This window comes from Syzygium oleosum, unplaced genomic scaffold (assembly GCF_021117445.2).
Source record: "Syzygium oleosum isolate NSW1041296 unplaced genomic scaffold, Sole_v2.1 Sole_v2.33, whole genome shotgun sequence".
In the NCBI taxonomy this organism is placed as follows: Eukaryota; Viridiplantae; Streptophyta; class Magnoliopsida; order Myrtales; family Myrtaceae; genus Syzygium; species Syzygium oleosum.
This window is the reverse complement of record NW_026607517.1, coordinates 2,825,460-2,852,067: the sequence shown is the minus strand read 5'-3', so window position 1 is coordinate 2,852,067 and position 26,608 is coordinate 2,825,460. Positions and strand designations below refer to the sequence as shown.

The 26,608-nt window shown below is 41.0% G+C and overlaps 4 protein-coding genes and 2 pseudogenes across 4 annotated transcripts; 1 reads left to right on the top strand and 5 right to left on the bottom strand.

The window, feature by feature from the left end:
• The first annotated feature begins 2,733 nt into the window (after positions 1 to 2,733).
• Positions 2,734 to 5,472, top strand: LOC115663134 (disease resistance protein RPV1-like). The gene is made up of 3 exons (XM_056304895.1): positions 2,734 to 3,385; positions 3,766 to 4,858; positions 5,009 to 5,472. Exons 1-3 carry the CDS (start codon positions 2,913 to 2,915, stop codon positions 5,324 to 5,326), a joined length of 1,884 nt encoding a protein of 627 aa, XP_056160870.1. The 5' UTR covers positions 2,734 to 2,912; the 3' UTR covers positions 5,327 to 5,472.
• Positions 5,473 to 8,953: 3,481 nt separating this feature from the next.
• Positions 8,954 to 10,224, bottom strand: LOC130135476 (uncharacterized). Its single transcript, XM_056304883.1, has one exon. It carries the CDS (start codon positions 10,141 to 10,143, stop codon positions 9,187 to 9,189), a length of 957 nt encoding a protein of 318 aa, XP_056160858.1. The 5' UTR covers positions 10,144 to 10,224; the 3' UTR covers positions 8,954 to 9,186.
• Positions 10,225 to 13,468: 3,244 nt separating this feature from the next.
• On the bottom strand, positions 13,469 to 14,062 carry LOC130135438 (dirigent protein 23-like; annotated as a pseudogene).
• A 2,845-nt stretch (positions 14,063 to 16,907) lies between these two features.
• LOC130135477 (dirigent protein 21-like) lies at positions 16,908 to 17,711 on the bottom strand. The gene has a single exon (XM_056304888.1). The coding sequence runs from the start codon at positions 17,675 to 17,677 to the stop codon at positions 17,084 to 17,086; it is 594 nt and encodes a 197-aa protein (XP_056160863.1). The 5' UTR covers positions 17,678 to 17,711; the 3' UTR covers positions 16,908 to 17,083.
• Positions 17,712 to 19,005: 1,294 nt separating this feature from the next.
• On the bottom strand, positions 19,006 to 19,563 carry LOC130135478 (dirigent protein 23-like). Its single transcript, XM_056304889.1, has one exon. The coding sequence runs from the start codon at positions 19,561 to 19,563 to the stop codon at positions 19,006 to 19,008; it is 558 nt and encodes a 185-aa protein (XP_056160864.1).
• Positions 19,564 to 23,793: 4,230 nt separating this feature from the next.
• On the bottom strand, positions 23,794 to 26,281 carry LOC115672856 (dirigent protein 23-like; annotated as a pseudogene).
• Between the last annotated feature and the right edge of the window lie 327 nt (positions 26,282 to 26,608).

Sequence of the window (26,608 nt, the reverse complement as noted above, 5' to 3'; positions counted from 1 at the left end):
TTTTTCTCCGTGCCCTCCACTGCATTATAAAGCTGACTGATTTGCGTGGACTCTCCGAGAGAGGAGAAAATATTCATGGTTTACAATCACCACGTCATATGCCAACGTGGTGTAAATATTCTCGCGTGGATCCATTAAGAAATCGCTACGTGGCGTCTGACGTGGAGAAAGAGAGAAAGAGAAAGCCTTATCATGAAGACTCTCTCCTCCGCGCACCTATTGCCTCAAAGAAAACTGAGCAAGTCACCTCGCATTAAATGCGAGACTCTCTTCATTGATTGCTATTTTCTCCCTCCCCTCGTTCTTTCCTTTTCTGAGAATGGACGCCCTTCTCTCTCTCCCTCTCCTTAATTCAAATTTTGGATCTCCCTCTTCGATCTAAAAATTTTCTCCTCCGACCCTCTGCTCCGGCATCCATTGCTGCTCCGGCGTTCCAAATCCTTCATCTCATTTGGAAGATACCCTCTAGGATTTCCTTTTCTTCTACGTTCTCATCCTATTCTCTTTCACTCGGAGATGCTCCTGCTAGTCGTTTTTCGTCTCTTCTGCGAGAGTTCTCAAAGGACATTATCGGAGTCAAGTTTGTCCATGCTCAGATCTTGTCAATGACTCTTACAATGAGCAAGTTTGGCTGCGGAACTTGTCCGGGTTTATCATGGTTTGGATTGCCTTGAATATGCACGCAAGGTGTTCGATCAAGTTTGGCCCTCTGCTCCGGCGTCTGTTGCTACTCCAATGCTCGCCGCAACGACGGACACGTTGTTCAACGAATCTCAGTTGTTTCAGCGTTGAAGAGGTTGTCGAGTAGTCGGGGACTTTGACATCATGAATGTCACGCCATGGCCGTTGTTGCTACTAGCGAACGAGGGTGAGGACAGTGAAGACAAAGGTGGTGGCGAAGCAGAGGACGAAGTTGGTGTTGCCGTTGAGCATGCGAAATGGAGCCTTGTAGCAGGCGTTTGCTTTTGTTTTTTTTTTTTGGTCAGGCATTCATTTTGTTGAGGAGTTGAGTTGTTGAGTTTTGTTGAAGAGGTTTTGCTTCTATTTCTGGTTTGGAGCACTAGAATTTATCACTAGTTTTCCTTATTTTTTCCTTAATCTGTACCTTGTACAATTTGAATAAGATTTCAGTTTTGCAACTATATTTTTGGCACTAAATTGTTCTTCCTTTCATATTTTGTTGAAGAAGGCCGATCACAATGCCCTCTTCTCTGTCTCTAGCTTGCCCAAGCCAAGCGCATCGAGCTCAAATTTTCAAACTTTCGGACCAGAAGTGGTTCTCAAGAAGTTGGGCACTTCGTTTTCCTTCCTCTTTTGCCAACTCGAGTGAAAAGTTCCGTGTTTTGCGTGTTCCTAACACATGATGGTGTGCATGCTCGGTCGGTGTTAGTATTCCTAAACGAAAGGCTCTTACTTTTCGGTGGAAGCCAATGGGAGCTTTTTGAAATCCATAACTGCAATGGGGATATTTCATGGGGGAAATGAAGGAGACGCTTTAAAGATATGGTGGGTGGGTTGTTTGGCTTCTCCCTTGGAAACTTGAAATGACAATGGTGGAAGACCGCAGTCATGTGATAGAAGATGGTGAAGTGTATATGTGGGATTTTTCCCTGCCATTTTGTTGATTAAATTCCGAGTTCATCGCTTGGTCTTCTTCAGCCAACATTGATTGCTTTCGGGGAGATTTTAGGGGAGCTTTATCGTGGGTTATACCTCTAAAAATTTTTGGAGAAGTAAATTTTTTGTCAGGTAGAGATTAATAGGTTCGTTTAGCCAATCCTATAGAGCTTGGAATGGAGTGAAAACATGCATCATTTGGTGAAGAGAAAACTCAACAACTCATCAGTTCTAATCATATCTAGTACAAACCCGTGAACAGAAGCAAAACCTCTTCAACAAAACTCAACAACTCAACAAAAGGAATGTTTGACCAAAAAAAAAAAAAACAAAAGCAAACGCCTGCTACAAGGCTCCATTTCGCATGCTCAACGGCAACACAAACTTCGTCCTCTCCTTCGCCACCACCTTTGTCTTCGCTGTCCTCACCCTCGTTCACTTGGCAGCACCAATGGCCATGGCGTGACATCCATGATGTCAAAGTCCCCGACTACTCGACAACCTCTTCAACGCTGAAACAACTGAGATTTGTTGAACATGTCCGCGATGGCGGAGCCGACGGCCACGTGGCGGAGGTGACGAGGCGGAGCCGACGGCAATGAGTGGAGCCCACGGCCACAAGGCGGAGCCAACAACCACGAGACGGAAGCGACGGCCACGAGGCGGAGCCGACGGCGATGTAGCGGAGCCGACGGCGACGTAGCGGAGCCGACGGCCACGAGGGGACAGGCCGTCCGCTTTTCGCCGGAAAGAGGAAGCAAAGAACACAAGCGAAGACGAAGGAGGAGGGAGAGAAACAATCTGGAAGGAGAAGAGTTTCAGAAAGTGAGGGAGAGACATTTCATTCAAACTTGAAAAAGAACGAGGAGAGAGGATAGCAATTAATGCTCGTGCCTTCCCCAGGTCTTCTTTGAGCGGGAGTAGGGGTGCAGAGGAGAGAGAGCCTCCCATTAGGGCTTTCTCTTCCTCCGTGTCTCTCCACGTCAGATGCCACGTGCCGATTTTTTAATGGATCCACGCGAGCAAATATACACCACGTGGGCATGTGACGTGGTGATAATAAACCACTGAATATTTTCTCCCGAGAGAGAGAGGAGAGAGAAAGGGAAAAATAGGACAGCAAGTGGGTTCAATGGTCATACACGGCATCCTGTGATAATTAGAATGCTCCTTGAAATTCACCATTTCTCTTGTCCCCTTGTCTTTGTTCCTGCTTTCATTCATATTGCCATCTGCATCAATCGTGTAACCCATGATTGCTACCATCTAAATGTCTCCTTTAGGTTGACCATCCAATGGCATCCTCCTCTATGTCCCCAAGATGGAACTATGACGTGTTCTTGAGCTTTAGAGGCGAGGACACCTATGAAGGCTTCACGAATTTCCTCTACGATGCTTTGTGCCGTCACGGGATCAACACTTTCCTGGACGACCAGCTTCCCAAAGGGCAGGGCATCTCTGCAGAGCTCTCGGAGAAGATTGAAGAATCCAGGATCTCCATTGTCGTGTTCTCAGAAAACTATGCTTCTTCAGGGTGGTGCTTGGACGAGCTTGTCAAGATTCTTGAGTGTAAAGAGACAAAGGGTCACATGGTCAGGCCAATCTTTTATAGGGTGGATCCTTCTGAATTGCGAAAGCAAACTGGCAAAACAGGGGATTATCTAGCCAAACATGAGGACAAGTTTGGAAAAGATTCTGAGAGGGTCATGAAATGGAGGAAATCTCTTGAGGATTTGGCTAATATGGCTGGGTGGCACTTCTCAAATGGGTACCACTACTTCCTTTCTCTTTAAGTTTGACATAGTAGGTTGGATCAACTACACTTTTTCCTATACTGGAGGTTTTATAATTATTTTCGTGTTGAAATCTACATATAAGTGGATCCTTTTAAAGTTATCTCCTTGTACTGAAGATTAGAATGATTCTCTACCACTACTATATAACCTGCTCATGTACAGATTGATAGTCATGTCGATATGACAAAAGTATATTGACGTAGCAATAAGCTGCAATTGAATCTTTATTATAAATTTTTATTTCATGTCTTCCGTAAGTCTTGCTGAAACTTGAAACTAACTACTTTTATGTTCTTGGTTCAAAGGGACCTTTTCCTTTTCTTTTTCTGAGCTGATGTACTGGAACTTGCAGGGTTGAATCAAAGCTCGTTCAGACAATCGTTCAAGAAGTCTCGAGTAAACTGAATTGCCCCGCTTTGAATGTTGCAACTCACCCGGTTGGCATAGATGACACGCTAGATGGAATTAATCCAATTCTTGGAATTGGTCTGGACGATGTTCGGATGATTGGCTTCTATGGAATTGGAGGCATAGGCAAATCCACCGTTGCCAAGGCCATTTACAATTTACATGCTGATGACTTCGAAGGTAGCAGCTTTCTGGCAAATGTGAAGGAAGTTTCCAGGCAGCATGGCTTAGTTCAAGTACAAGAAATGCTCCTTTTCGAGATATTAGGGGACTCAAACATAAAGTTGGGAAATGCTGATAGAGGAATAAACTTGATAAGCTGGAGGCTTTGCTACAAAAAGGTCCTCATTGTTATCGATGATATTGATCATCTGGACCAGCTGAGGAAATTGGCGGGGGACAAAAGTGGGTTTGGCTCGGGAAGTAGAATCATCATCACCACCAGAGACAAGCATTTGCTAGAAGCCCATGGAGTAGAACACTTTCACGAGGTCAAGAAATTAAACTTTATTGACTCATACAAGCTCTTTTGTTGGAATGCCTTCAAATCACCTAATCCTCCAGAAGAGTTCAAGGATCTCACATGTAGTCTACTTGATTACGCTAAAGGCCTTCCCTTGGCTCTCATTGTTTTGGGTTCTTTCTTGTGTGGTAGGAATGTGAGGGAATGGGAAAGTGCAATAGCAAGGTTGAAAAGTGTACCTAACCTAGAATACAATGAAATACTGAAAATTAGCTATGACGGTCTTGATGATCTTGAGAAAGCTATTTTTCTTGATATTGCTTGCTTCTTCAATGGGGATGACCAAGATTATGTGACGAAAGTCTCTGATGCTTGTAAGTTCTTTCCTGATATTAGAATTAGAGTTCTACTAGACAAATCTTTAGTAAGTATTGAACTCAACAAGTTGTCAATGCATGACTTACCGCAAGAGATGGGGAGGGAAATTGTACGCACAGAGTCCACGAACAATCCTAGTGAACGCAGCCGATTATGGTACTCGGAAGACATCATTGATGTTCTGACAGAAAATTTGGTATGTCTCTCATGCTAAATCCTCATTATTTCAGTCATTAACCGTTCTATTTCTTCTTAGAGAAAACCAAACAGAATGGCATTTGATTTCGTTGAGTAGGTTTCAGCATGCTGGTGAACCTTCTGACTAAGCCATGAATTTGCTTTTCAGGGAACAAATAAAGTGGAAGCCATAAAACTAGTTTTGCCTGAAACAGAAGAGGTATACTTGAATGCCAAAGCCTTCAAAAGGATGAGAAGGTTCAGAGTGCTCATAATTCATAATGCATATGTATCAGGAGACTTTGACTATCTCTCCAACAATTTGAGATGCGTTGATTGGGAGGGATATCCCTTACCGTCTCTGCCAGCCAATTTTCATCCAAAGAAACTTGTAGGCCTCTTCATGCCAAACAGCCACATCAAGGATTTGGGTCAAGGGTACAGGGTTGAAAACTTACTTCTTTGTAGTTTTCTTCATTCATTTTAACAATGACTTTTGTAGCCAAGCTGATCCCTTTTTGTCGTTTTTGCTTATACAGATTTTTAAGAACTCAAAGCACATGAGTTTTGATGGTTCTGGATTCCTGACAGAGTCCCCTGACTTCTCTGCGCTCCCCAATCTTGAGTCCTTGATTCTCACTCATTGCACGAGTTTACTTGAGATTCACGACACCGTTGGCCTTCTCGACAGGCTTGTGACTCTGAACCTTGAATATTGCTATAAAACACTAGAAGTAAAAATGATGGAAAATAAAAGGACAATAATATTAATAAACTGCAAAAAGTAAAATAGGAATGTGTTTGTTAGGAGTGAGTACTAGTCTAGGTCATATCTAGGAACTGCATCGGCCGATTCTAAGTGCTTCTTGGTTCCTAAAATTTGGAACCAGGGTTAACCGTTCGATCAAGCAATAATAAGGGTTCGATTTGTGTAATTTGTAAAGACGTGTAAGTACAGTAATTCTCTTTCTCTATGACGGGGGAATAAAAAACAAAATCATATCAGCTTTAGGCAAAGATTTTCGTGTAATATCCCTTTTAAATGCAAGCCTCCTAATATAATTCAGGAAATTATTCAGACAGTAGTGCAACAAGGCCCATTAGAAAAACCTGGGCCTCATTAACACCCGTAATCGTGTTCCCCTCCATTATAAATATGTTCCTTTTGTCGTAAAAGACAAGCACCTTAATTGGAAAAGAAGACAAGTTGCCATACATCATTTTGGTTGACGATGAAGATTGAACATGTTATCAGTGTCTACAATTACTTTTTTAGTTGCAGGTATTATTATAGAAGGAAAAAAAATTCCACACAACCGGTCTCGGTATAACCTGGGAACTGGACCGGGACCGACATGTCCAATTATCGAGTGGACAGGGTCGGTTCCCAGTTCCATGAACAAGGAACTGGACTTGTACTGGCCGGCTCCCGGTTTCAAATGGGGAACCGATTCATCCTGAAACCGATTATCCCTAGTGTTCATGTTCTTTTTTCATGATTACACACCACCACTTATATAGCCCACTAATTACAACCCTTCGCTAGCGTTTACCATTCTAAGTACGGTAACAACGTACTCCCGAGATTCCGATCTTATCCGCAAGCGGTTACAACTTCTAAAGCCTTTGGGTTCTTTAATCGTCACTCTGTATCCTTGCCTTTAATTGACCTCTTGATCCTCTTGTTCTCCCCTTGTCCTCAATAGTTTTAGACAAATTTCAAGATGGCTAGCGTCTTGCTTGCTTTGTCGATGAGTTTCACTTAATAGCTCTTGACTACTTTTAGATGTCCATTCAACGTAACTGTTGATAACTCTATTTCGTAGGCATAGATATCCATGTCTATAGTTGTCGATTGTTCCGTGGCTTGGACCACTTTTGTCGATCAGTCTTCTTTGATCGACCAACCTTGATCGTATGTTGATCACAATGAGTTGGTTATGCTTTTGTGTAAACAATCAGTGAAGTTGTGAAAATAAGTTTTGAGCAACTTAACTTACTCTTTACTACAGGCAGAACTACATACATTTTGAAAAACTCCGACCAGGAGCCTCTATGCAAGTTCTTTGGTTTTCCCACCAATATAGTATTCCTGAATCTTGTTGATGCTGACCAGTGTACCATCATGGATCCCCCTCGAATTATTTGGTCTCGGCTCATTTGAAAAGTATGATAACCATTCTGTTTTCTTATTTTTCTATTTTTTTTTCGGGAACAGGTTTAGAATAAAAATCTATTTGGTAAAATAATTTCATTTTTTTTATTTTTGAGATAAATTTTGGCACAGAAATAGATTTGGAACAGAAACAGAAATAACAACTCTATTTTATTACTCACCCTTCCCGCCCACTCGTTGTCACCCGCCGCTGCTCTCCGACTGGTCGCCGCTGTAGCTTGCCGCCGCTCGTCAGCCGGCCATCCACCGCAGTCGCCCGCTGCCATCTGCCGCCGCCGGCCACTAGCCAGCCATCTACCGCCGCCCGCCGCCCCCCATCGCTCTTGTGGGGCCCCCGGCCACCGCCCGTCGCTCACCAGCCATCCGATGTCACCAGTTGCCACAACTCGCTGGCCGTTGTTCGCCACCGCCTTTCGCCGGCTGATCGTCCACTATCGCTTGCTGCCCCCATCGCCGCTTGCCTGCTACCCATCGCTTACTGGCCAGCCGTTGTTGCTCATTGCCACTACCGCTTGCCGGCCGCTCGCTAGCCATCCGCCATCGCCTGCTGGCCATCCGCCATCGCTCATTGCCACTGCCACTTGTCGGTCGTCTGCCGCTGCAGCTCACCGGCTGGCGAGAATAGAAATTTTGCGTCATTATCAAACGAATTTCTATTCCGGGAATAGAAATTTTGTATCGTTATCAAACGCTACTTTTTGCTCAGAAACTCGTCCGGGAAAGAGAAGATTTTTTAATTTCTAGCCAGAAATAGGGCCGGGAAAGAGAAATGTTGTCATTCGCGCCCTTAGGGATCGGATCGCGAGGGAATGAGCATAAGTAATCAACAACTCGCGCAACCTAGCTTTTGGCTGTACACGTTCATTAAACTTTGCTGCTTCCGTGTTAACGTCCTTGCTCTTGCCATGCCCAGTGTTTGAGCAAATGGCTAGGACATATTGGACAACAGACTTGGTGCTGCATTCTGAGTGTATCTTAGGATGCGTTGATTTAGAGAGAGTCGATGGACGATCATTCATTCCAGCTTTCCCTCATCATTTTATAAAGTGTGCAGAGAGAGGCAATCGATAGAACTACATTGACAGCACAAGCTCTCTGTTTCACCGTCTGCCTATTTGAAGAACGTCTTTTCAGGAAACACTTTACTGTGATATTCTTGTAAACTGCAGCTTGTCCGCAATTCAAAGGACTCTTGTAGTCATTAGAACAACTTAAGTACTGAAACCAAATTCATTGTAAGCAGGGGCTTTCACTTCAGGGCTGTTTCACAATGAAGGATCAGGTTTCCAAATTTCGGAAATAAAGGACCTTCATCAGTATATGCATTTATCAAAAGTTCCATAAATCTTGATACAAACAGGATTCTCAAATCTCCAACCCAATAAATTTTCAAGACTTGATCTACTGGCGATATTCTCTGTTCTCCATCTGGTTTAGGATCTTCATCTGAAACCGTTCAATATGCAGAATTGAATTCCTAGTTCTTTTTTGTTATGACATGTCCTCAACCTAACTACGCTGCTTTAATCTATCAGCAACGGGATTGTTTCCATTCTCCATGCAGATCATCACCAATCCAGGAAGTGATTCCCACCAACACCGATATTGTGAACTCGTCTCAACCCTTTCATGATGTTGCCTCATCTAGAATTCTTTTTTCTTCTATCCGGTACTAAAAATCTTCCAACGGTATCTGGTGCTTCATTAAACGAACGTGGTGATTTGCATGGTAGTTTAGCTGATTCAGTTTGTTCATGCATGATAATTTGAGCACCTTGACATTTACAAAGAAGGAATTGAGCTTGAGAAGGAGGCTCATAGCCGTCAGTAGAAATCATTGTCCTGAAAACTGTCTTCCAATGTTTAGAAATTGTATTTCTTACGGGAAATACCGTGAAAAACAAGGACAAGTCTAGGAAAACTCAAAAAGCAGAGGGATTTACTTAGTTAAGGCATTCATCCCAAGTTTTGAAAGTTAAATTAACATACAGAAAGACATTGTATAAGTTTCAAGTGTAACTGACATTAGTACACTCCAACCCTATTGAAAACAGACCGTCAATATCTGCGTGGACAACGAAGAGTCTATACTATCAAGTGTACAACAGTGAACCTGAGACAAATGGACAATCAGCTTCACAGAGACAACTGAACACATAAAATGGCACTGTTTAGGCTTTCCCTTCAATCCTTGCACATGTAAGGCCAACACAAGCATCTATGAAATCTCCATCTATAAAGTCCGTCGAGAAGATCTGCAACCTATCAGTCAACCCTTTAGAGAAGCAACGAGATATAAATAGCCTAGCATATCCATGAATGCGATTAGTGACCGGCTTGACACACACAACCGGATTGTCCGCTTGCGGTGTTACTGTGTTCTCGACCCTGTAAAAGTATTTCCTCGTGGAAGCTGGCGGCTGCTCACCTAAATGCTTCATATTGCCATCGAACTTGGTTGATGGTAAATCGGTATTGATCCAGTCATCCTTCAGATATCCCTCACTCCACAATGGGCCTCCCGCCTGTGGTTTGGGCGAGTTCCTAGGCTTCCAGACACAAATCACTCTCTTCGGCAACAAATCCGCAATCGTCTTACAAAAAACACATTCATCCTGGCCGATCAGGTACTCCCCAAGCTGATCCACCAAGTACTGATCAAACGCAGGCGGGTCCTGATGACCAAACTCAGTTCGGACTTCTAGTATTATAATCTCGGACTTTGTCTCACCTAAAAACTTCTTGACGTCGTTCAGGACGACATCTACACTATAAGTCGCTAAAATTCCGTGGCATACCCGGCGATCCTCCTGGACTCGAATATCAAACACCCGAGTGCCTCCCACGAGCTGATCATAGATACTTAGCGATTGGCATTGGGCAAAAGGACGAGACATGAACCGGATTCCAATCTTGTTGGTCGCGGAATCATGAGTTCCTGGCCAGACAATCTTGAAAAGAGGAAGCTTTTCGGGATCGAGACCGTTCATCCAGTTCTTCCTATCCAAACAGCAGTAGTCGCAACCGGGGAATTGCGTCCCACAGGTTTCGATGAGATCCCTCAGGACTTTGGCCTCTCGCAGCACATCCTTCCTTCTCTGGATCTGCTTCGAGATCTCAGATCCCATGCCTGATACGAGGAAGACGAACTCCAAAGTTGGACTTCTCAAACTCTCTCTTCTGGCTGCCTTGGAAACTGATTCTTGTTCCTTGGTATTACACGTCTGTCCTAACCACCGATGGGTCCTATGCCTAATGTGATGCTGATGCAGGTATGAATTAATTTATGGAGTTAGACTTAGACATCGTGTAAGCTACGGCCCGGATTTAATGTTAAAATTAAGCGCTCAAAGAGGAAAAATATTGATGATTAGTTGGGGGATTTGGACGTATTGGGTTGGAATATGATTGTGGTGGACCACCCTGATTGCGCAATTGATGGAATATTACCCTCTGATTCTGGGGTGGATAATTAGCTATATTATCCCTCTAAATCTTTTATTTATGCTAAGATATCTCTGAGTTTCTTATAAGTTGGGTCAGAATTTCAAGCAACTGATAAGAAGAGGTCCCTCAAGAATATTATCCGGATCTTGGCCGACCGTGAAATTCATACTTAGGGCCTGTTTGGTTCAGCATTTGAAAGCTGCTTTGGGGGTCTAAAGTCCCTTGAGCAAATGCAAAGTTGTTTGGCAAGCTTTGAGGAGATGCAATTGTATCTCCAAAGCTTTCCAAGGGTCTTTGGCTGAATGGAGCTTAGCCTTGGCAAGTTGCATTTTCGAAATGCAATCGGTATTGTTCATCGTCACTGTTTACCTCTTCCCGAGCAGCTGGTCCAGCGGCCGGCGACCGCCGCCTGGGGTCGCGCGACCTCGAGCGGCGGTCGCACGGGGATCGCGCGACCCTAGGCGACCGCCGCCGGAGGTCGTGCGACCCCAGCAGGCGGTCGCCGGGTCGCGCGACCCCCAGGTGACGCCGCCTGAGGTCAGGCGAGGCCGGCCGGCGGCCAGCTTTTTTTTTTAATTTTAAATATCAGCAAAGTCTTTTTACAAATAAATTTTTACCAAACGGTATTTAGGCCAAAGTTGCTTTCAAATGTAATTTTAAAATACATATTACCAAACACTACTTGCATTTCGGAAAATCCTTTTAGCTCAAAGGTCTTTGCATTTTGCCAAATACATTTTCTAAAAGCTGAACCAAACATGCCCTTAGTCAATTGGAAGCTTCGTGTCTTGAAATGTCTATCATGTCCTAGAGATAAGCTTCTAATTATGAATGGTATACTAGGATTTTGTCAACGATTCTACTGAAGAGTGAGTTTAAATTTCCTGTAAAGCAATTTAAGCAAAAACAATACTGTAGTTTCTAATATGATGATTCTCCTTGTGATATCTGTAATTAAGAATTTGGAAATCGAATAATTATTTATGATCCATGATGTTGACATCCGACTTGGGCTTAGAAGTCATGCGCGAAAAAACGAGGAATCATTGCAAAGCAGAAAGGCAACAAAAGACAACCTTAGCACTTGATCTTATTAAGTCATGATCTAACAGGGACAAAATGCAAATTTAGATCATGGAAACTTCAACACTTGTGAGTTTGCTTCCTTTTGGCTGTGATGTTCACGGATCATGTCGCTCAAAACTTTTCACTCCAAGAGTCGGAAATATTAGGGAGCATCCTCTGTTTGGGCCTAGATATTAAAAGGAGCTTTTGACCAGGACAAGAAATTTAATTCACGGATCCAAAACATGTGCACTTTGCGAATTTACAGCTGGTAATACTCGATGACACATGCCTAATTGAATGACGATGATTTAGCAATTGAATTCAACCCCAGTACAAATTCAGTGTATCAGGTCGTAATCATAATTACAGATGTAAAATCAAATCCCTCCACCTATTAATTTAAGCTTTCAGGTTGGACTTGTAATGAGTAGGAAAATGACACAACTAGTTCATAAACTTTGGTCCAATGTGCAATGTTATTTTGGACTTTTAATTTATTTAATTTAGTCCTTAAACTATTCCTAAATATTCAATATAGTCCCTACACTTTCAATCTGTTCAATATAGTCCCTCAACTGTTCATAACAAAGTAAAATCAATTGTTCAGTAATAGTCACGAGTTTTCATAATTAAACTATTGCCCAGATTTTAGAGTATGTTTTCATTTCAATCCATTTTCTAAATCAACAACAAATATATGATGTTTTTATTTTTTTCATTTTTACCTTTTTAGTCTTTTAAATATTACTATAATTCCATCTAAGTATAATTTGAATTATGATCTCTACATTAGTAGAAATTTAACCTCATTTAGAGTTATATCGGATTCATATTGCTTTATTTTTTATATAAATGTTTTCATAATTATATTTAATTATTATATTAATTTATCTATAGAATTGACGTACTTATATTAATCTAAATCTTGTTCCTAATTTTTATATTAATAAAATTTTCAAGTTTTTGTATTTCGTGTTTTCTTAACAAAATTTAGTTAAATCTATCTATTGGGAAATTAAAATAGCAGGAATGTCAACCCAATTCAATTCTAAAAGAGGTTCTACTTTTCCTATTATAGATATTATAAGCTAAAGTATACTTAAATGAAACTATCTTAATATTTATAAAAATCAAAAAGGTTAAAAAGTGATAAAAGAATAACCATATTTTTTTTTTGTTAATTTAGGAAATAGATTGAGATTGAAAGATTTTCTAAATCCGAGCAATAATGTAATTATGAGAACTTTAGACTTTTTTTTTTATGAAAATTCAATGGACTAGATCGAACATTTAGGGATAGTTCAATGATCATATTGAACGCAGTGAAAGTTCAAGTATTGCATATTAAGTAGAAGTTTATGAACTGTTTGTGTCAGTTTCTCTTATCTTTAATGCATCTATTCCAATTCTTAAGTTGAAGAGCCATAGAGCACTGGATATTATTGTTAACGGGTTTGATTGTGCTTAGCTAGTCTGGCAGGAAGACAGTTTTCATACGGAAAACCAAATCCTTGAGCAATCTTAGGTTTCAGTAATCCTATAATACGAAATTCCCGAAACAAAAGTAATTCTCATGTCGATTGCTTCAAATTCCAGAATTATTGAGTGGAGTAAAATCATTGACATATTCAGCAAGTTCTATTTTTCAAGATGGCGAAACTTGCATATCACCTACCTTCTTCTAGTGATAAAGCGAGTCCAATTTAGATCACCCAGAGCCTCACGAAAAGATACCATTAACTCCAAATTCAATCTCCACCACGAATCAATGAAAATCGAAAAGCACGTAGAGAGCATTACCAAATGAAGGGCAACACCTCATCCACACACAAGCTACAACGATATGATTGCCCCATAACCTTTGGCCCGCATAAAACCATAGGTCAAAATGAGAGAAGAAGTGGACCATAACATGAGCCAACACAATGTCCGAAGTGTCTAGTAATGCCTAGCTATAACATTATATTCAACTACCGCATCGCCGGTGGTGAGGTTGAGAAAGTACGTCTTCGCCGTCGCTATTCCACTCGCCAACTGAAAAACGCCGGTGCCGCCGACGATGGGCAGCTCCCGATAGGTCTTGAGCGCCGGGTTGCGGCCCAATATGCTCAGAGTGCTGCCGTTGTACTTTGGACTCGTGAACACGAGGTTCATGTCCATGAGAAGAGCCATCGATTTGAGCCCAACCGAGCCATAGAAAACCTAAGCTCGGCCCACAAGGGGGGACTCCAGATCGGGCCCCTCGGTCAGTGGGTCGTCGATCATGATGACCGCCCCGAACAGCGTCGGGGACTTATTGGTCATCGCGGCCTCGGCAACGCGCACCGCCGTGGGGCTCTTGCCTGAGAACGTGTCGTGGAAGTAGAAGTGGAGGTGTGTGGTCTTGCGCTTGGCGTGGCTAAGCCTATCGAACCACGGGTCCACCTTCTCAGGGTCATCCACCTCAGCACGGGCGAGTGTTGTGGCCGTAGCCACCATAGCCACCAGAGCAAGAGCACCGCCACCAATTGCCGTTAAACCTAGCTTTGCCATCTCTCTTTCAATCTGAAATTGTTGGGAAAACGATACTATTGGAAAGAATTTATAGGCGAAAATGAACTCAAAAAGAAGACTTACGAAAAGAATACATCTTTAGAGACAGAAGCAACGAAAGTTGTGGAAAGCAATCACTAATTAGTCGTGCTTTTTTATTAGCGGCCGAATCCATTATATAGATTTCCAAAAAATCGACACCTAATTAATCAAATAGACAGTGAGTGGAATTGACAGATTTGATTCTGATCAAGTTTTATTAGTAGTTTGGGCCCGTGAATAGCTACTATATATATATATATATATATATATATATGTATTCTTTCTCTTGTAATTAAGGGATATAATAAAGAGGTGCGATGTGCTAATTATAGTAGAATTCTCTGCTGGATGTAGCCCTAATTTAAGAGTGAACAAGGATAAAACTTTGCATCTCAAATTCTCTTTCTTGCTTTTACTCTCTATTTTCTTTGTAATTGTGCGGTGACTCCTAACACTTCTTTACTTAGGTCTTCCTCTCCAATCTCCCTTTTACCTTGACGGTTCTCGATGGATAGAACAATGGAGTATGTATGTTAGGAAATTGAGAGGCTAATTAAAAAAAACAAGCATAAATTTTACCTTGAGTGACAATTCTGATCCGAACTTTTTTTTTTGTCTCAATAAAAATCACTAACTTACTTGAGTCTCAAATCTGGCCCCAGCTAACCGAAGCTTGAGATCTTGTAGATTGTTACAAGCACTTTGGCATGACACAACTTTAGAATCTCCTTCCCTATACTTCCCAACAAAATCAATTTATTAATGTCCATCAGTAGAGCCCAATAAATTAAATGAGATCAATCGATTAATGTCAATTTGACGTAGACTTCGAAGTTTCAAGGGGGAGGACTTGGGTTCGTTCAGAAAAAAAGGTTGCGGTCGTGAGCTTGGCGGATCTCGTCCATGACGTCTCTCGACTGGTGGTGGTCCACAACTCTAGATTACGACTAAACGGTGCAGGCTGGCTGGAGAGACTCAATCTGGAGATTTATTTTACTTGCCGGTGAAGCGAATGAGACCATGAATAATTTCACCGTTATTTTCCAAGATGTGGCTCAGAAAAAAAGACAATAAATAGTGTTTTAAATCCAGCTAGTCAAATGGGTCAAATTTTGGATTATAATGAAAGTTGGTGATTTTTAAGAGACAAAAAAAAGTTCATGCCAAAATTGCCACTTAAGCTGAAGTTGGTGTTTTGTTTTGTTTTTTTTTTTATTTAGGCCGAAAATGGACAGAGGACCTTAGCCATTTCAATATAGTCACGTCTAATGAGCCCATTTATCACCTGTCACTACTAGAACACTATGCCTATAGTAAGCCGTCCTACCACATTTTTACTAGACCGAGATGTGTAAAGCCGAACATAATTCGGTTATGCAATTGTACTTAAGTTTTCGTGCATTGTCTAATATATTGTAATAGCCCGTTTTTCGCAAATACAAAGTGATGCCCTAATCAATGGCAATGCTTATTAAGATAAAAAAAATTTTCCAATTTATTAAGATAAAAAAAAATTTCCAATATACTCTACCCTTTCACATCAACGTTCATGATTTCAATCGGAAGTAATGAAATGTCGTGATTCACGCTTAGGACCCAATAATTGGATATTTGCAATGGTATGTAGTAAAGTTTCTCAAACCAATAAAATATGTTGGTTCGGTCGATTAGCACTATCTCCCTCACATCATCTTCTAATCTAGTCGTGCAATGGGAATGTTGACGATACACTTTTCTTTTCTGTACAATTTTTTTTAAGCGTGAGGGGGTGGTAGTCATGGAAGCCTTTGTTTAAATAGCGAATGTCGATTATAATTGTTTAATCACTTTTCTATGCTACGGCTCAAAAATCGGATGGTTGTGCGTTCGATTCTGATTTGAAGAATCCAAAATTAAGTGGGGGGTCATGACGGTGAGTTGTTGTGTTAGTTCCTTTCCAGATATATAACCAGCTAATTACGATCATATCTCTGGATTTTGATGAATGAAAAAGAAGAAGCTGAAAACGTTGGGCTGAAAACGTTGGGCAACAACCCCAATAGCAAATTTGAAATATTCTTATGGTGCGTTTGTTTAATGAAAAATTAATAATTTAGAAAATATTAATCTTAAAATAATTGTTTATATTACTTGAAATAATTAATCAATGGAAAATATTTTTATTGTCGATAACAATTTATGTTTAAATATTTTCGTGCATGATGGAAATATTTTTCTTTCATTCATTTTATAAGCGATAAAAGCGATCATTTTTAGAAAAATATTTTTCAAATCATTTATTTTTCGCAAAATGAATGGAGCGTTAAAGTTTCTTTTCTATTTCTTTATTGTTGGATGAACGAGTAGTTACGTGCTAGGGCCGGAACAAATAGTTCATTCGATGTCTTGTCTCAAGGTCGAACTGTGTCGTGTCGCATCATTCGAGTTCAAACGCACCTATTCCAATTATTAAGATGAACAGACATAGAGCACTCAATATTAGTGTTAGGTGGTTGATTGAGTTTACCGTGAGACAACTTTTGTATCGAAACCATTCAATGCATAATCTTGGGTTTCAGTAATTTTAAAAGAGGAATTCCAAAATATTAAAATAAAAATTCACGTCGACTGCATCAAATTTCATAATTATTAGGTGGGTAAAATCATTGACGTTTTCCTTTTTTGTTTGTCGGAAAAATCATTGACGTTTTCAGCAAGTTCTATGTTCACGAGGCGGCAAACATTGTACATTACCTACTCAGTGATAAGCCGAGTCCAATTTAGCTCATCTAAAGCCACACAAGAAGATTCCAAACCACCAAAATCAATGAAAAATCACAAAGCACGTAGAGCATTACCAAATTGGAAACGATTGTACATCCACACATGACTACAACGATGTAATTACCCCGTACATAACCTTTGGACCACACAAAATCAAAGGCCAAAAACAAGAAAAAAGTGGACTACAACATAAGCAGCGATATATCAACTTAGTGTCTAGTAATGCATAGCTACGACCTTATATTCAACTACCGCATCGCCGGTGGTGAGGTTGAAAAAGTACGTCTTTGCCGTCGCGATCCCGCTTGCCAGCCGGAAAACGCCGGTCCCGCCGACGATGGGCATCTCCCGATAGGTCTCGAACGCCGGGTTGCGGCCCATTATGCTCAGAGTGCTGCCGTTGTACTCCGGGCTCGTGAATACAAGGTTTATGTTCATGTGCAGGCCAAGCGACTCGAGCCCGGCCGAGGCGTAGAACCCCTGAGCCCGGCCCACGAGGGGCGACTCCGGCTCGGGTCCCTTGGTCAGTGGGTCGTCGATCATGTTGACCAACCCAAACAGCGTCGGGGACTTCTCGGTCATCGGGGCCTCGGCGACGCGCACCGCCGTGGGGCTCTTCCCTGAGAGCGTGTCGTGGAAGTAGAAGTGGAGGCGCGTGGTCTTGCGCTCGGCGTGGCTAAGAGTAGTGAACCACTTGTCCACCTTCTCGGGGTCATCTGCCTCGGCAGGGGCGAGCGTCGCGGCCGTGGCCACCAGAGCAAGAGCAGCCACCACCACCACCACCGTTGCCGTTAAAGCTGGCTTTGCCATCTCTCTCTTTCTACCTGAAATTGTTTGGGAAAGTGGATACTATTGGACGGAATTTATAGGCGAAAATGAACTCAAAAGGAGACTCATGAAAAGAAGGCACCTTTAGAGAAAGAGGAAACAAAAGTTGTCGAAATCAATCGCTAATTGGTCGTGCTTTTTCGCTAGCGATTGACTTCATCATTTTGTCTGCGTTATCGAACGTATCTGCAATATCTATGGACAAGACGTGAGAACAGGTATCAGTCGGTCATAGGACCAAATCATTTTAACAATCAAAAGGCTTCACGTCGGACCGCCGAGTCAATCTTCACGTTAGTACCGACTTTACATCGTCTTTGCGGTCTTGGATTTGGAAATTGACACCAATCAGTTTTTGATCAGATGTAAATGACACTCTTTGCATGAAAGAAAATTGTAAGCAAAAGGCATATAATCTCTACATATGCAGGGTATATGAAGGCACAATAATTTCATTTCACTTAATTTAATTGCAAATTTGAATGTAGGAAAAGAATAATATTAGCATGTTACATTTCTTCAAAATCGAAGGACTATAAAAATGCTCAATCCGAGATCACTATATATTATACATATATTCGGACCACCTAAAAGATAGTTCGAATAACACTTGACTAATAAATCAAATAGACAATATACATAATCTACATATTTGATTGGGATAATAATACAAATGATCCCTAAACTTTGACTCAATGTGTAATATGATCCCTAAATTTTAGCCTAATGTTCAATGTGATTTTTGAATTTTTAATTTATTCAATGTGATCCTCTGACTTTTGGTACATGTTCAATGTAGTTTCTGAACTATATGTAAATGTTTAATATTGTCCTTCCATCATTTCAAGATCGTAGACAATATTAAACATTTTCATATAATTCAAGGGCTAAACTACTAAAAGTTATATTGCATTATTAGGTGGGTAAAATCATCAGACATTTTCAGCAAGTTCTATTGCAGAAAGGCGAAAACTGTACATGACTTGTACATCACCTCCTCTCTTCGTAATTTCAGTTAGGTCACTGTATCAATGACCAGTGATAAACCCTGAGTCTAATTTAGTTTCACCTAAGGTCACACCAGAAGATACCATACCGTCCAATTTAATCAGAAAGCATGGAGAGCATTACCAAATCAGAAACAACTCATCCACACACAAACTACAGCGATATGATTACCCCATAACCTTTGGATCCCGCAAAGCCAAAGGTCAAAAAGAAAAGGAGAAACGAACTACAACAGTAGCCATGACTTGTCCAATGAGTGTCTGCTGGGTACTGTCTAGTAATGCATAGCTATGACATTATATTCAACTACCGCATCCCCGGTGGTGTGGTTGAGAAAATATGTCTTGCCCGTTGCGATTCCCACTCGCCAACCGGAAAAAGCCGGTCCCGCCGATGATGGGCATCTCCCTATAGATCTCTAGTGCCGAGTTGTGGCCCATTATGCTCAGAGTGCTGCTGCTGTACTTGGGGCTCGTGAATACGAGGTTCACGTTCATGAGTAGGCCCAGCGATTCGAGCCCTGCAAAGCCATAGAACCCCTGAGCCCGGCCCATGAGGGGGGACTCTGGCTCGGGCCCCTCGGTCAGTGGGTTGTCGATCATGTTGATCGCCCCGAATGATGTCGGGGACTTCCTAGTCATCGTGGCCTCGGCGACGCGCACCGCCGTGGGGTTCTTGCCTGAGAGCGTGTCATGGAAGTAGAAGTGGAGGCGTGTGGTCTTGCGCTTGGCGTTGCTAGGCCTATTGAACCACTCGTCCACCTTCTCAAGGTTATCCGCCTCAGCATGGGCGAAGGTCGCGGCCGTGGCCACCAGAGCAAGAGCCACCACCATCATTGCCGTTAAACCTAGCTTTGCCATCTCTCTCTTTCAATTTGATATCGCGTGAAAAGTCGATACTATTGGAAAGAATTAACAGGCGAAAATGGGCTCAAAAGGATACTTATAAGAAGAAGACACCTTTAGAGACCGAAATGATAGAAGCTGTCGAAACCAATTACTAAGGGTGCGCATGAATACCATTCTATGCCCGGGAGCTATTTCTGAACATAAATGATTTTTTTTTGATTCTGTACCCGGAAACAATTTCTGAGTATTTGAAGGCGTTTGATAAACTGTCCAAAATTTCTATTCCTAGAGTAGAAAAGAACATAAATGCGTTTGGTAACTACACAAAATTTCTGTTCCCAAATAATATTTTAATAATATTTTGAATTGTTTAATTTTTTTTTTCTTTCTATCTATTTTCTTCTTTGGCCATGGCCGGTCGCTAGCGACCGGCGGCCGGCCACAACCCAGGGCCGGTGAGGGCGTCACGGCCCTGGGCTGTGGCTGGCCGCCGGCCCTGGGCTGTGGCCGGCCGCCGGCCCAACCCAGGGAAGAACAACACAAAAAGAAGAAAAGAAAAAAAAGAAAAAGAAAAAAAAAACTGATTCTCAAAATTGTGCCGAGAAACAAGAAGTAACTTTTTTTTACTTCTTGTTTCTCTTCCAAAACTATTTCTCGGCACAAATATTTGCAAAAATGTGCCCAAGAACAAAAAGTTTACCAAACGCATTTCTGTTCCCAAACTATTTCTAGAAACAAAAGAACAGAAATTTTCACTATTTAGCACGTTACCAAACGGGCCCTAATTGGTCGTGCTTTTTTATTAGCGATTAGCGATCGACTACATTATTTTGGTGACGTTATCAAGTCATCGTCTTAGCTGTTTTCGATTTGGATTTAAGCTAATAAAGTCAATATAAATGGCATCTTTGCACATTCTAGGAAAAGAAAGGGCATGCTTTGCAGGAGAGAACATGTTGAAAGAGGCATATAATTTTTAGAAGAAAAAAAATTTCACAAATACCGTAACATTCATATAGCGCTTATTTTGGGGTAATAACTTTTTAAACGATTACTTAAATGCCATAACTTTGAAAAAACGTTTATTTGAGTGACGTTGGCGATTCTTCTTGCTAGAAAATCAAACATGATTATGAAATTTATAGTATTTGTAGTGACTTCGTTTAAATAAGATTAATGGTACTCGGGTGGTTAATCGAAAAGTTATGGCACCAAAGTGAATGCCACACTCAAACTATAGAACTCGTGATGTCCTTTTTCCTATATTCTACATGTGAGGAGCATATAAAGGTATAGTAATTTCTTATCACTAATAGAAATTTTGAATGTAGCAATAGAATTACATTAGCATATTATGTTTCTCCAAAATATAAGAATTATTGATGACGAACACTCCGTAAGAAAATCACTAATCTAATATGAACGAAACGTTCGATCCAAAATCTCCTTACTTAGGTTGTCATCTTCGATCTCCCTTTTACCATGACGGCTTTTGATGGATAGAACCCTAGAGTATGTACGTTCGGAAATGGAGAGGGGACTCTAGCCATTAGTATATAATCGCGTCTAATGGACCCATCCATCACCAGTCACTATTAAAACACTACACCCGTAGTGAGCCGTCCTACCACATTTCTGCCGGACCAAGATGTGTAAAACCCAATATAATTCGAAAATGTGATTTTGCTAAGTTTTCATGCATTGTCTAATATTTTTATAGTAGCCTGTTTTTCGCAAAACTAAAATGATCTCGTAATCAATGCAATGCAAATTAATGTAGACACTTTCCAATATGCTCTATTCTCTCACATCAACGTTCATGATTTCAATCGGAAGAAGTAAAATATCGTGTCACGTTATTGGATACTGGCACTTGGTTTGTCGTGAAGCTTCTCAAACCATACCAAATATGTCGGTTCTGGTCAAATTATTCGCTCTCTACCTAACATGACCCAGTTGCGCAATGTGAATGTAAGACAATTTCTTTATTCTGAGCGTAGGGGTTGGCAGGTGGGGAAGTCGTTGTTAATTTGCAAATAGCGATAATAATCAATTAATCGCTTTTCTATGCTTTAATGCAGATATAGATAATTGTGGGTTCGGTCTCTTGTAAAAACTTGGATTTAAGTGGAGTTGCGAAAATACTTTTCCAATCATTCATTTTCAACTAGACAAACGAAGCCTAAATCTATATTTCAAATACAGTCTTCAAAATTTCGCACCTAGCATAACAATCAACTGATGTATCTTCACGGTCTTCCACAATTATGAAGAGGTTTCGTCAGGTATGACCCTTTACTGCATCAAATCTACTTATGTTGTCAAGTTAAAGTCTTCTCATCAATAAAATTTCCGACCCTTGTAACTTCCTTGACAAAACATTTATAATCGATTGTAAGAGATCATATAATAAGGACCAAAGAAATATGAAATATGAAATATGAATGAGATTAAAAATACGTTGTTTATTTAAATGTGAATAAAGAGAGCATGCAACGATGAGGAAATTACCTAATAAGTCATAAACTTATTGTACGGATGCTAATTTAGTCCTAAACTTTTTAATTTTGCCAATTTAGTTCTAAATTTTTGCGTGAAATTCAAATGAATTATATCCGGTTAATTTTCACAACTTTCACTCAAAGATTTAGGACTAAATTGATAAATTGAAAAGTTTAGGACTGAATTGATAATCGTGTAATAGGTTTATAACGTTTTGGGTGATTTCCTCTGCAATGATGTAATACTCAACGATCACATCCCAGGTGTGGTATTGATATAATACGTCGTGGCCATGGCAATTCTACTTGACATACGGAAAACAACGTTCCCACCTAGCCATGCAAACCTTGGGCCCGATTGATGATGGGAGATGTCGGCTTGATCCTTTGATCCTTTTGTTAGCGGATCATCCATCATCATTATTGTGCCGGAAAGAGTTGGGGACTTCTCGATCATCGTAGCCTCGGCGGCGCACACCACAATCATGCTCTTCCCGGAGATTGTGTCATGGAAATGGATGCGAAGGTATGCAGTTTTCGATTCTAACGGTTGAGCTTAGCAAACCAAGTCGCCACCTTCCAGGGGTCATCAGCCGCGGCACGACGGAGCGGCGACACCATTGCTAGAATTGCTGCTGATGCTAAAACTTGCTCGCTCTCTCCCAGTTCAGTTTGCAATACGGTACTACTGAAGAGAGTTCTTCATAGGAGAAAGCGAGAAGCAGCACCTGTAGTCACCAAACGATGTGACCGTGTTCAACATTTCAGTTTCCACTAGTCATATAATTAATATCTCTCAGTCTTTACTTTTGCATAGTCTTAAACTCCGTTTATTTCATCAAAAATAAATTATTTAATTTTTTTAAAAAGTAATCGTTTGTGTCATTTAAAAAATAAATGAAAGAAAAATATTTAAATATAAATTATTGTCGATAATATAAATATTTTTTATTAACTAATCATTTCAAGCGATAATTTTTAGGAAAATATTTTTCAAACTATTCATTTTCAATGAAACAAATGGACCCTTAAACTCAAAAATTTTCCTCTAGGGTTGCCGGGTTAGTCGAAAACCTCTCAACCTCAAATTATGTACTGGATTATCCTAAAATCGGCATCATCCGATCTAAAGAGGGATAATTCACATTAGTTCAACCTCAAATTTTCTCCCCATAGAAAAATTGGAATCAAGCGTTCTTTTTATCTCTATGAGAAAGGAGCTCTCTCCAAATTTTAATAGTTCAATCTATAAGAAAGTTAAAGCCAAAATTGAGAGATTCTGCGAATAAGCTTTTAGCTTAATGATTTGTTATGCATCAATTTCTACTTTTTATTGGATCTAAATTTCAGCAAATAAATAACGAGAAACTACATGAACATTTTATCCTCTCATTGAGTTTAAACGTAGTAAAGGATAAACTAGAGAAAGCGTTTTAAATCCTACTCTACTCTAACACGACTTATTTCGATGTAGTTTTAGCTAGTGATAAACCCTGAGTCCAATTTAGTTTCACCTAAGGTCACACAAGAAGATACCATACCGTCCAATTTAATCAGAAAGCACGTAGAGCATTACCAAATTAGAAACAACTCATCCACACACAAACTACAACGATATGATTACCCCATAACCTTTGAATCCCGCAAAGCCAAAGGTCACAAAGAAAAAGAGAAATGGACGACAACATTAGCCATGGCTTATCCAATGAGTGTGTACTGTGTACTGTCTAGTAATGCATATCTATTCAACTACCGCATCGCCGGTGGTGAGGTTGAGAAAGTATGTCTTTGTCGTCGCAATTCCGCTCGCCAACCGGAAAAAGCCGGTCCCTCCGACGATGGGCATCTCCCGATAGGTCTCGAGCGCCGAGTTGCGGCCCATTATGCTCAGAGTGCTGCTGTTGTACTTCGGGCTCGTGAATATGAGGTTCACGTTCATGAATAGGCTCAGTGATTCGATCCCGGCGTAGCCATAGAACCCCTGGGCCAAGCCCACGAGGGGGGACTCTAGCTCGTGCCCCTCGGTCAGTGGGTTGTCGATCATGTTGACCAACCCGAACGATGTTAGGGACTTCTTGGTCATCGCGGCCTCGGCGATGCGCACCGCCGTGGGGCTCTTGCCCAAGAGCATGTCGTGGAAGTAGAAGTGGAGGCGTGTGGTCTTGCGCTTGGCGTTGCTAAGCCTATTGAACCACTCGTCCATCTTCTCAGGGTTATCCGCCTCAGCATGGGCGAGGGTTGCAGCCGTGGCCACCAGAGCAAGGACCACCGCCCATTGCCGTTAAACCTAGCTTTGCCACTCTCTCTTTCAATCTGATATCGTTTGGAAAGTTGATACCATCGGAAAGATTTAACAGGCGAAAATGAGCTCAAAAGGATACCTATAAGAAGAAGACGCCTTTAGAGATCGAAACAACAGAAGATGTCGAAACCAATCACTAATTGATCGTGCTTTTTTTTAGCGATTGACCCCATCATTTTGGTGATGCTATCAAGTCATCGTCTTAGCGGTTTTCGATTTGGATTTGAAACCAATAAAATCAATATAAATGGCATCTTTGCACGTTCTAGGAAAAAAAAGGCATGCTTTGCAGGAGAGAACATGTTAAAAGAGGGAAATGATTTTTAAAAGAAAAAAAAATCACAAATGTCATACTTTTCATATAATGCTTATTTTGGTGTAATAACATTTTAAACGATCACTTAAATGCCATAACTTTGAAAACAAAAAGGCTTATTTGAGTGATGTCGGCGATTCCTTTGGCTAGAAAGCAAACGTGGCATTGAAATTTATAGTACTTGTAGTGACTTTGTTTAAATAAGATTAATGGCAGTCGGGTGATCGATCGAAAAGTTATAGTACCAAAGTGACTGCCGTACTAAAACTATAGAACTTGGGTGTCCTTTTTCCTGAATTCTACATGTGAGGGACATATAAAGGTATAGTAATTTCTCATCACTAGTCGAAATTTTGAATGTAGGAAAAGAATTACATTAGCATATTACGTTTCTCCAAAATATAAGGATTGTTGATGACGAAAACTCTGTAAGAAAATTGCTAATCTAATATGAACGAAACGTTCAATCCAAGATCACCATATATTGCAGAGATTCAGAACACCTAAACAATAATTCGAATAACACTTATATTAAACCAAATGGACAATGTGCAGAATCCACATAGCCTCCTTACTTAGGTCGTCCTCTCCAATCTCTCTTGATGGATAGAATCCTAAAGTATGTACGTTTGGAAATGGAGAGGGGACTCTAGCCATTCGTATATAATCGCGTCTAATGGACCCATCCATCACCAGTCACTGTTAAAACACTCCAACCGTAGTGAGCTGTCCTACCACCTTTCTACCAGACCAAGATGTGCAAAACCCAATATAATTCGAAAATGGATTGTACCATGTTTTCATGCATTGTCTAATCTTTTTATAATAGCCTGTTTTTCGCAAATATGAAGCGATCTCGTAATCAATGCAATGCAAACTAATGTAGACACTTTCCAATATGCTCTACTCTCTCACATCAACGTTCATGATTTCAATTGGAAGTAATAAAATATCGCAATTCACGTTATTGGATACTGGCCCTTGGTTTGTCGTGAAGTTTCTCAGACCATATTAAACCATACCAAATACGTCCGTTCTGGTCAATTATTCTCTCTCTCCCTAGCATGCTCGAGCTGTGCAACGTGAATGTAGGCAATACACTTTTCTTTGCAATATGTCTTTATTCTTAGTGTAGGGGTTGGCACGTGTGGAGGTCGTCTTTGATTAGCAGATAGTGATTATAATTATTTAATCACTTTCCTACGCTTCAATGAATTAGATAGTTGCGGTTTCGGTTCCTCATAGAAATTTGGATTTTGGTGGAGAGTCCCGCGGTGGCACATTTGAAAGATTCTTAGTATAAGATACGCATTTTAAGGAGGAGAAAGAGACGAAATCTTTCTGTTCATTCAGTGTCTCTTCTCTAGGTCGAGTCGCCTGGTGTCTCGGAATACGAGATCAGAATTTTTTTTGTTCTTTTTATCATTTGGTTTTTAGTGTTAGGGACCTCCAAAGCATCTCTTGATGGTTTCAATGGAAAAATGTTCCCGCGAAAAACTGAGAAATAAAAGAGATTACCTCGATGACACCATTGATGGCAAGTCCACTAGACAACCGGAAAACAACGGTCCCGTCCATTGTAGGAATCTCCCTACTAGATTCGTAAGTCATGTCGCGACCCGTAATGCTCAGGGTGCTTTCATTGAAAACGAGGTTCATGTTCTTGAGCAGGCCCGGCGACACGATCCCCGCCGAGGACGGATAGATGTCAGCTCAGGCCCTTTTGTCGGTGGATCATCCATTCATCATCTTCATGCTGAAAGAATCGGGGACTTCTCGGTCATTGTAACCTCAATGACAAGCACCGCAGTCGGGCTCTTCTAGGAGATTGTTGTGGAAATAGAAGTGCAAGTGCGCAGTATTCGGCTTCGAATGATTGAGCTTACCGAACCAAGTCGCCACCTTATGGGTGTCATGAGCCATGACGAGAGCAAGCGG

Bases quoted from the DNA above. Each gene is read 5' to 3' on its own strand.
- LOC115663134 (XM_056304895.1), top strand. From the start codon at position 2,913: ATGGCATCCTCCTCTATGTCCCCAAGATGGAACTATGACGTGTTCTTG. The intron at 3,386-3,765 runs GTACCACTACTT...TGGAACTTGCAG, and splicing joins GGGTGGCACTTCTCAAATGG to GGTTGAATCAAAGCTCGTTC. The intron at 4,859-5,008 runs GTATGTCTCTCA...TTTGCTTTTCAG, and splicing joins ATGTTCTGACAGAAAATTTG to GGAACAAATAAAGTGGAAGC.
- LOC130135476 (XM_056304883.1), bottom strand. From the start codon at position 10,143: ATGGGATCTGAGATCTCGAAGCAGATCCAGAGAAGGAAGGATGTGCTG.
- LOC130135477 (XM_056304888.1), bottom strand. From the start codon at position 17,677: ATGGCAAAGCCAGCTTTAACGGCAACGGTGGTGGTGGTGGTGGCTGCT.
- LOC130135478 (XM_056304889.1), bottom strand. From the start codon at position 19,563: ATGGCAAAGCTAGGTTTAACGGCAATGATGGTGGTGGCTCTTGCTCTG.